At 41.5% G+C, this 10,357-nt stretch overlaps 1 protein-coding gene across 2 annotated transcripts in view; it reads left to right on the top strand.

Moving 5' to 3' along the window:
* The window catches only part of LOC143275470 (DNA excision repair protein ERCC-5 homolog), a 32,569-nt gene extending 23,874 nt beyond the window's left edge, over positions 1 to 8,695 (top strand). Inside the window, exons 11-16 of one of the 2 annotated variants that reach the window (XM_076579619.1) lie at positions 1 to 3; positions 2,982 to 3,070; positions 4,167 to 4,269; positions 6,198 to 6,282; positions 6,955 to 7,285; positions 7,371 to 7,692. The exon at positions 1 to 3 is cut by the window's left edge and continues 142 nt beyond it. In XM_076579619.1, the coding sequence (XP_076435734.1) occupies positions 1 to 3; positions 2,982 to 3,070; positions 4,167 to 4,269; positions 6,198 to 6,282; positions 6,955 to 7,285; positions 7,371 to 7,549 (790 nt within the window). In that variant the 3' untranslated portion in view covers positions 7,550 to 7,692. Of the gene's footprint in view, positions 4 to 2,981; positions 3,071 to 4,166; positions 4,270 to 6,197; positions 6,283 to 6,954 lie in introns of both variants that reach the window. The other variant, XM_076579618.1, reaches the window with a different exon arrangement.
* Positions 8,696 to 10,357: the final 1,662 nt, after the last annotated feature.

The following is a 10,357-nucleotide window of genomic DNA, read 5'->3' as shown; positions in this document are numbered from 1 at the left end:
CAGGTACGGGGCTTGGGGGCTGCTGGAGGTGGTTTTTTTTTTGTTTTTTTGTTTTTTTTGTTGTTGTTTGCTTGTTTTTTGTTGTTTGTTTTTGTTTGTTTGTTTTTTTTTTTTTGTTGCTTTAGTCTGTTTTGTTTTGTTTTGTTATTATTGGGTTGGGTTTTTAATTTCTAATCCATTTTTTTTCTTGTTGTGTGTGTGTGTGTGTTTTTGTTTTTTTAATTCACTTTCTTTTTTTTCTTTTTTCTTTTTTTTTTAATTGACCCCCTTCTGTTTTCTTTTTTTCTTTTTCTTTTTTCTTCTTTTTTTGTTGTTGTTTTTCAGTATTTCTAATCCATTTTTTTTTCTCGCTTTCTGTCTTTTTTTTTTTTTTTTTTTTCAATTCTCCCCCTTTTTGTTTTCTTATGTTTTTATTTTTTTTAATTTTTTTTAATTTTTTCAGTATTCCTAATCCTTTTTTTTTCTTGCTGTCTGTGTTTTTTTGTGTTTGTTTTTTTGTTTGTTTTTAATTCACTCCTTTTTGTTTTGTTTTCTTTCTTTTTTTTCAGTATTTCTAATCCTTTTTTTTTCTTCACTGTCTGTGTTTTTTTTGTTTTTTTGTTTTGTTTTGTTTGTGTGTTTTTATGGAATGTATTTCTTTTTAATCTAAGCATTATTTACTTGATATTTTTTATTGTTTGGTGGATCATGCTTTTTTTTTATTCATTCTGTGAACGCATTGCACTGAGCTGTTGTAATGTTTTATGTTATGTTTATTATCTGGCTCGATGATGTCAGGCGCTTTGAGCAGCATTAGTACTGGATGTCGTGCCATGGAAAAGTTATGAATTATTATTGTTGTTATTATTATTATTGTTGTTGTTGTTAATTCACTCCCTTTTGTTTTCTTGTTATCTTATTTCATTATTTGGTTATCTAGTTTTGTTCAGTTTTTTTTTAATTTTTTTTTTTTTATATCTTATTTGTTTAGTTGGTTGGTTATTTACTTATTTATGTATGTGTTTGGTTTATGATGAGGATGATGATGATTGTAACATATTTTGTGTATACGAGAGCAAGTATTAGTGTTTATACTGAATATATATATATATATCTATATCTATCTATCTATCTATCTATCTATATATATATATATATGTGTGTGTGTGTGTGTGTGTGTGTGTGTGTGTGTGTGTGTGTGTGTGTGTGTGTGAGAGAGAGAGAGAGAGCAGTTTAAATGTACTTGGTTTCATTTTGTGAGGACCAACTTTCTCCATCTCTTATTCAGGAATCAGATTAAAAAAAAAAAAAAAAAAAAAAAAATATATATATATATATATATATATATATATATATATATATATATATATATATATATATATATAGACTACCCCCCCCCCCCACACACACACCCTCATCCCTCCACACCCTGAAGATAAAGTGCAAGATAGATTGATGTGTTTATTTTTCTTTCTCTCTCTTCTCTTGCTCTCTCTCTCTCTCACCCTCAACACAAAGTGTCAAGATAAAATTTACTTATATATACGACCCTGGTAACATGTAGACAAATCATCCCTGAGGAAGGAACGAGACTGCTCTGAACATTGGGAATACGTGATAGATTGATATGTTTATTTAGATTGATGTGTTTATTTACGTGATAGATTGATGTGTGTTTTTTATGATAGATTGATGTGTGTTTTATGTGATAGATTGATGTGTGTTTTTTTAATGATAGATTGATGTGTGTTTTATGTGACAGACTGATGTGTGTTTTTTATGATAGATTGATGTGTGTTTTTTATGATAGATTGATGTGTTTATTTATGTGATAGATTGATGTGTGTTTTTATGTGATAGATTGATGTGTTTTTATGTGATAGATTGATGTGTTTTTTTGTGATTGATGTGTTTATTTATGTGATTGATTTTTTATGTGATAGATTGATGTGTTTTCTCTCTCTCTCTCTCTCTCTCTCTCTCTCTCTCTCTCTCTCTCTCTCTCTGTGTCTCAATCTTTAACATGTAAACAAATCATCCCTTGAGGAAGGAACGAGACTGTTCTGGACATTTGGAATATGAGATAGATTGATGTCTCTCTCTCTCTCTCTCTCTCTCTCTCTCTCTCTCTCTCTCTCTCTCTCTCTCTCTCTCTCTCTCTCTCCCTCCCTCCCTCCCTCCCTCTCTCTCTCTCTCTCTCCCTCAAAGTATTCTGGAAATCCATGTGTGTTTAAATTCTGCTTACTTATGTCTGGTACTAATGAATTTGTTTTATTTAAGCTGTCCCGTTTTGTTCACAAAGCAATGAATGTCCGGATGCAAGCTACAAAAATGTAAACATTCCCCTGTGCGCAGAACATGTCATCACTCATGTTATGGGTCAGAGGCCTGACATTAAAATATTTTTGACTTTGACTTTTGACTCTCTCTCTCTCTCTTTCTCTCTCTCTCTCCATAAAGAAATTGAATTTGTGTAGACTATTATGTAGGAAATTTTTTTTGTCCTCTTCTACAGATATAATCCTACATTGTGATTTCCTGTCATCACAAGATTAAATTGGATGGTCGTAATTACGTATCAGTTCATTTTCACGTATTGTATGTTTTGATTAGTGGTTTTCATTTTTTTTTTTTATATATATATAATCTATTTTGTTGTTGTAATTGTACCCCCATGTCATTAGGGCTGTTAAGCTATTAACATTAAAGGGGTTCTGAGTTCTGAGTCCTTTCTCTCTCTCTCTCTGTCTCTCTCTCTCTCTGTCACACACACACACACACACACACACACACACACACACATACACTCTCTCTCTCTCTCACTCACTGTATGTTTATGTATATCTCTCTCTCTCCCTCTCTCTCTCCCCCTCTGTCTCTCTCTCTCACTGTATGTATCTCTCTCTCCCTCTCTCTCTCCCCCTCTGTCTCTGTCTCTCTCTCTCTCTCCATATATAGCCTATCTATGTATACATGTAATATATGTAAGCATGCTGTAACAGAAGCTGGTGGGAGGAGGCGCAGGAGGGGGTGTTGCCGAGGAACCAGGGAAAGATCCGCAACAAACTGCGCTCCCTGGAGATGCACGAAGGTGGGACAGCAGGGGGTGGGTGGGGGTGGGGGGTGGGGCAGGGGGTGGGGGGGGGGGGTGTGGCTGGGGGTGATGGGTGTGGTGGCATTCATTCATGATGAGGGAAGCCTCTGATAGTTTCTGATTCCTTCATTTCAAGCGTGCGTTGTTGTTTGTCATTCCTTCATTCGTCTTCTTCTTCTTCTTCTTCTTCGTTCGTTCATGGGCTGCAGCTCCCACGTTCACTCATACGTACACGAGTGGGCTTTTTTTGTGTATGACCGTTTTTTTTTTACCCTGCCATGTAGGCAGCCATGCTCCGCTTTCGGGGGTGTACATGCTGGGTATGTTGTTGTTTCCATAACGCACTGAACGCTGACATGGATTACAGGATCTTTAACGCGTGCATTTGATCTTCTGCTTGCGTATACACACGAAGGGGGTTCAGGCACAAGCAGGTCTGCACATATGTTGACCTTGGAGATCGGAAAAATCTCCACCCTTTACCCACCAGGCACCGTTACCGAGATTCGAACCCAGGACCCTGAGATTGAAAGTCCAACGCTTTAACCACTCGGCTATTGCACCTGTTGTTCCTTCATTCAAGCATGCGTTGTTGTTTGTTCAATCCTTCATTCAAGGTTGGGTTGTTGTTTATTCATTCCTTCATTCAAGGTTGGGTCATTCCTTCATTCAAGCATGCGTTGTTGTTCGTTGAATCCTTCATTCAAGGTTGGGTTGTTGTTCATTCATTCCTTCATTCAAGGTTGGGTTGTTGTTCGTTCATTCCTTGTTCATTCCTTCATTCTAGGTTGGGTTGTTGTTCGTTCATTCCTTCATTCTTGGTTGGGTTGTTGTTCGTTCATTCCTTCATTCAAGGTTGGGTTGTTGTTCGTTCATTCCTTCATTCAAGGTTGGGTTGTTGTTCGTTCATTCCTTCATTCAAGGTTGGGTTGTTGTTCGTTCATTCCTTCATTCAAGGTTGGGTTGTTGTTCGTTCATTCCTTGTTCATTCCTTCATTCTAGGTTGGGTTGTTGTTCGTTCATTCCTTCATTCAAGCGTGCTGTGTTGTTCATTCATTCCTCACTGACTAACGTAACCGGTGACATGTTGCAGGTTTTCCCAGTCGCCAAGTGGTGGACGCCTACCTTCGGCCCGAAGTGGACGACTCTGAGGAGCCTTTCTCTTGGGGCCTGCCTGACGTGGATCTGCTTCAACAGTATCCTTTCTTTCCCCTTTTGAGTGATGTGCATGATATGGATACTTGATATGGATACTTATATAGCCCCTAGCCTCGGTCAGTGACCAGGCTATAAGCACTTTGGAAACACAGGGTCATTTGCACAGCAGGCTGCCAAATAATGATAAAAAATGCAGGTTTATGTAGCGCAGTACCCCCCATCTCAGATGGGGCTCACTGCGTTTTACAATTGAATATACAAATTTAAGACTAAGTGTCATAAAATACGTACAAAGTCAACACAGTTTCACATGAAATTGGCTAAAATATACATATGTAAGTGACATAAAAAAATTTTTTTAAGTAAATCGATACAGGCACCATCACAGTCCCAAATCACACAGGTGCAAATCACAGCAAAACAAAGCACATCACATTCACCATTGTCAAAAATAAACACCAGGCCTACCTGGGTAGAGCCGACTGATGGCTGCCATTGGGCGCTCATCGCTCGTTTTCTGTCTCATTCAAACAGGTTTCAGTCACTCAAACATACACAAACACTTACATGGACTTGTAACATTTTGTAATGTGTATGACAGTTTTGTTTATTTACCTCCACCATGCTGGCAACCATGCTGGGTATGTTCTTGTTTCCATAACCCACCGAACACTGACATGGATTGCAGGAGCAGGTCTGCACACATGTTGACCCGGGAGATCGGAAAAATCTCCACCCTTTACCCAGCAGGCGCCGTTACCGATATTCGAACCCAGGACCCTCAGATTGAAAGTCTTAACGCTTTAACCTCTCGGCTATTGTGTACCTCCTCCTCCCCTCCTCCCCCACTCCCTTTTCGTCTTTCCACCCAGCGACAGTGCCGGCGTGAGCGTGTTTCTGTTTTCAGTGTGTGTTGTTGAGGTGTTGTGTTGTGGACAGGAAGAGAGAGTGGGAACGATTTTGAGTGTTGTATTGTTAGGGCTCTGCCGCCCCCGTCTGCGCCCTCCCTCTACAGTCCCTTGCAGGATGGTTTTGGAGAGGGTGTTATGTCGTATGACGTGACCAAACCATGCCATCTTCCGTCGTTTGACAGTCGCCAGCAGTGGTTCTTGGGGCCCAACAAGGTTGCTGACCAGGTTCCGCACATAGTCATTAGTCTTGTGCTCCTTGTAGGAGATGTGTAGTAGTCTCCTCAAGCACTTGGTTTCGAATGCTTGGATTCTTTTTTCTGTTTCTACCACCAAAGAGCTGGTCCGACAACGTCAAGGAATGGACCAAAATGACGATGCCAGATCTCCTCACGACAGGGAATGAGTGAGTGAGTGATAGGGCGTTGTCTTCTTCTTCTCTGTTAGTAAGCAGCGGCTCCCACGGTCACATGTATATACACACGAGTGGGCTTCTACAAAATGTATGACCGTTTTCACCACTGCCATGTAGGCAGTCATACTCCGTTTTCAGGAGGGTGGAGGTGCATGCGGGGTATGTTCCTTGTTTCCGCATCCCACCAAACGCATTGTGATACACGTGGTTAGTTTTGGATGTGTGAAATGAGAGGAAGAGGGAGCAGAGTCAGTGTGGCAGAATCCGATTGGTGTTGGACTTCTGATCTAGTGTTCACCAGTATAGATAGATAGATACATAGATACATAGATAGACAGATATATGTATGTACGTATATATATCTATATCTATCTATCTTTCTTTCTATGTATCTCTCTATGGATGATAGATAGATATAGATGTATGTATGTATATATGTATGTATATCAATATATATCTATGGGTGGATAGATAGATATATAGAGAAATACATATAGATAGATATAGATATCTATATATCTATATAGATATGTATCTGTCTATCTATCTATCTATGTATCTATATATGTATGTATGTATGAATGTATGTATATACAGATACATACACATGCCTGCAAACCACAGTCCTTAACAGTGGCCACAGATTCGCCAAGCAGAAGTTTGGCTGGGGGAAACAGAAGGCGGACGAAGTGCTGGAGCCGATGATGAAGGAGCTGACAAAGAAAAGAGTGCGTACAAAACTTTGTTGGGGACGTGTGTGAATGAAAACTTCTTCTTTCTTCTTCTTCTTCTTCTTCTTCTTCTTCGTGGGCTGCAACTCCCACGTTCACTCGTATGTACACGATTGGGCTTTTACTTGTATGACCGATTTTACCCCGCCATATATAGACCGCCGTGTTGGGGTGCGGGTGTGTGCTGATTGTCTGGTTGTAGTTTTCTGCAATTCATCTTTATTCTTATCTTATCTGTCTATTATAATCAATGTACAGTATAGTAGGCTATGTTTATAAATATATTCAAATAATGTTTCTTAATTTTTTCTGTTTTTACATTAAGAATACTGTTTATTACCTGCAGTGTGTGGATGTATGTATGAAACGATGTATGTGATATTTTTTACATTTGTATCTTCGTAATATTTGTAGGGGCTGTTGTTGGCTTTTACAGTTATGGTCCCCATGTTGTTTACTTGTCTATGTTGTGATAATGCACCTGACCAAATTTCTCCAGTTGGAGATAATAAAGTTATTCTTATCTTATCTTATCTTATCTTATCTTATCTTACACACACACACACATTCCTTCACCCGTGTTTTGTCTCTCTCTCTTTCATCACACACACACACCATTCCTTTTCCAGTGTCTAACGTTTGTTGCTGCCGGTCTTGTTTTTTTTTCAGAGCCAGGGTCGGATCCACAACTACTTCCAACCGGAGAACTTCATCGCCCCAAAACCAGTGAAAAGCAAGCGGCTGCAGAAGGCTTTGGACAAGTTCCAGGGACAGGAGAGTTCGGAATCCGAATCCGAATCCGAATCCTCCGAGTCGGAATCCGATTCCGGGTCTGACTCTGAAGAGTCTCAACCAGATAATATGCCCGAGCCTGGAGGAGAAGGAGGAAGAGGAAGCGTCATCCAAAAAGCCAACCGGATCCTTTCAGGGTCGTCAGGTCGAGGTCGGGGCCGAGGTCAAGGTCGGGGTCAAGGTCGAGGTCAGGGTCGAGGCAAGAGGGGTGGAAAGCCGGCAACGCAACCGTCAGCGGATGAAGACGCAAATGATCATGAACTGAGAACAAAAGGAGCCAAGTCTGAAACGAGGGGAGGTAAATCTTCTGCTTCAGGAGCAGCGGAGGACGACAACCACAGGGGTAGGGGTAGAGGAAGAGGAAGAGGGGCAGGAAGAGGCAGAGCAAGGGGCGGGAAGCCGGAGAGGGTCAAACCCGCCGCAAACATCCAGCACAGACCCTCGCAGCAGAGAGGAAGAGCTGTCGTCCTGAAAGACGAGGTCTCCCTCTCCGAAAGCAGCTCCAGCTCCAGCAGTGACGACGAGTCCAAGCCCAAGAAACGGAAGGCGGAAGCGACGACCTCTCTCTCCGTCCCCAGCCAGAAGGTGGCCGGAAGCCAGAAGCCAGCGACACAGCAGTTGACCGCGGCGAGAAGAAGAACAGGCGTCGCACCAAACGTGAAGCAGCTTGCACCAGCCACTACCGCCAAGTCTGCTGCACCGAAGCGTAAGCTCCAGAACAAACCCAGACCAGCAGCGCCAGACGCTGCGAACGATTACGCTGCTTTCAGAGAAGCTATGGGAGGTGACCTTGACCCCTCGACAATGACCTTGGATGACCTTGGCAGTGATTTCAGTGACTGAGATCTCTGTGTGATTGGTGGATAGATTATTGTTTGTAAGTTAGTGATTTGTATTTTTTCCCGGCAGCTAAGAATGAAGTGGCGTTTTTTTGTTTTTTTTTTAAATCAGCAGATGAAATTCATGTACCATGTTTTTTGTGGTGCCCAAGACCTTTTTGATAAGAGTGTGTGCCTTTAAATGTTTGTTAAATGCCAGTTAGGTAGCTTACTCAAACTTAAATGGCAGTGAAGTAAATTATTGAATATTTACCTTTAAATGTTTCCAAGGAGAACTATCCCCAGAATCCATTGCTTTGTGGTAATGGGTAGAATGCATCTGTTCTGTGTTTGTGCTGTTCCATAAGAATGTCTTAGTGATTCAGGCATTTGTGACTGTGTGAATGTATGTGTGTGCATGTGTATGTTTGTGAATGAGAGAGAGAGAGAGAGAGAGTGTGTGTGTCCTGTTTCAAAATGATTTGGTTTGCAACATTTTTTGTTGTTGTCCTGTAATTCTGATATTGAAAATTATGCTTAAAGAAAAGATTTTTTTCACAAAAAGCTTTTTTACAAAATTTTTCATTGTGCAACCCATGGTTAGTGTTGTAACCCATACATTGGAAGGGTTAATTTCATTCCATTTTTTCCATTGAAAGGGTTAATATCATTTCAGGTCTGACCAGATTTACCAACCTCAGGAAAGATGGTAGATGTCATGTGATACCAGCTCTGTCAATGAAGATATGAAATATGTACACTCGTCAGGAGAATATGTGGATGTTGTGTATTAAATGCCTTCAACAATGATGTAAATTGATGGTCTGGTTTCTGCTCTGGTATGTTGTTTTAAATTTGAAGGACGTTGTGTGTGTGTGTGTGTGTGTGTGTGTGTGTGACAGGCAGACAGAGAGAGATTATTTGTTTGCATTCCAGTAACAAGCCGATCAAGATATATTTGCAAGCCACTGAAAATGAACACACACACACACACACACACACACGTACCCTCCCTCCACACACACATACACACACACACACACACACACACACACACAAGCGAAAAAACAACAAACAAACAAACAAACAAAAACAACCATCAAACGCATACACTATGCGATTAAATTAATGAGTGTGTATTACTGCATATGGAACGTACCTGTTAAATCCTCACACAGCCCAAGCCGGCCTGCACCAGCTGGTCAGAGCTAAGTACAGTGCGTGCTGTGTGTTGTGTTACACATCAAGGATTTGCATGCCTCGCTTCCCGGCTTCACATCAAGCTACTGTGCGCTGAGCCGTTTGCCAAAACCTGTAGCTTGCTGCCAACTTGAGGGCAGTGGAAAAAAACAACATTTTTTTCATCCTTCTGTCTTTCGTTCTTATTTGGTTTTTTTCTTTCTCGCTATCTTTCTTTTTGAGTTTCATTCATTCATTCATTCATTCTTTCTTTTTTTCTCATCACCACTCATGCCCACCTAACTTCCGTATTGCTCCCCGGTTTGTGTGTGTGTGTGTGTGTGTGTTTGTGCGTGCGTATGTGTGTGTGTGTGTGTGTGTGTGTGTGTGTGTGGTTGTGTGTGTTTGTGCGTGCGTGCATGCGTGTGTGTGTGTGTGTGCGTGTGTGTGTGTGTGTGTTTGTTTGTGCGTGCGTATGTGTGTGTGTATGTGTGTGTGTGGTTGTGTGTGTTTGTGCGTGCGTGTGTGCGTGTGCGCGCGTGTGTGTGTGTTTGTGCGTGCGTATATGTATGTGTGTGTGTGTGTGTGTGTGTGGTTGTGTGTGTTTGTGCGTGCGTATGTGTGTGTGCGTGTGCGTGCGTATGTGTGTGTGTGTGTGTGTGTTCTCCACTTTCTGCCTTCCACCCCACACACACACGTCCTTACATTGTGGTTTCAGTTTTTCTCAAGGAGGCATCACTGCGTTCGGACCAATTCATATACGCCACACCACATCTGCTAGGCAGATGCCTGACCAGCAGCATAACCCAACGCGCTCAGTCAGACCTGGAGTGCATGCTTATATATGTGTGTACCTATCAGAGTGGATTTCTTTTCACATAATTTTGCCAGAGGACAACACTCTCGTTGCCACGGGTTCTTCCTCAGTGCGCAAAGTGCGTGCTGACCACGGGACCTCGGTTTATCGTCTCATCCGAATGATAAGACGCTCAGTTTGGGTTTTGACCAGGCTTTGAGTGCATACAAATGTGTTTGTGTAATTATCAGAGTAGGTTTCGTCTACAGAATTTTGCCCGAGGACAAAATTGGGTCCTTTTTCAATGTGTCAAGTGCATGTCTCACACGGGACCTCGGTTTATCGTCTCATCCGAATGACAAGACGTTCAGTTTGATTTTCCATTCAAACTTATGAGAGAAGGCGAGACTGGTTTGGATTCGAACCCAGACCCTCAAGGGGCAGAAAAGCGTCTTAACCATTCTGCCGCCTGCCTCCAGTCCTTCGA

Source organism: Babylonia areolata, chromosome 30, assembly GCF_041734735.1.
Source record: "Babylonia areolata isolate BAREFJ2019XMU chromosome 30, ASM4173473v1, whole genome shotgun sequence".
Lineage (NCBI taxonomy): Eukaryota > Metazoa > Mollusca > Gastropoda > Neogastropoda > Buccinidae > Babylonia > Babylonia areolata.
This window is presented reverse-complemented; position numbering and strand designations above follow the sequence as displayed.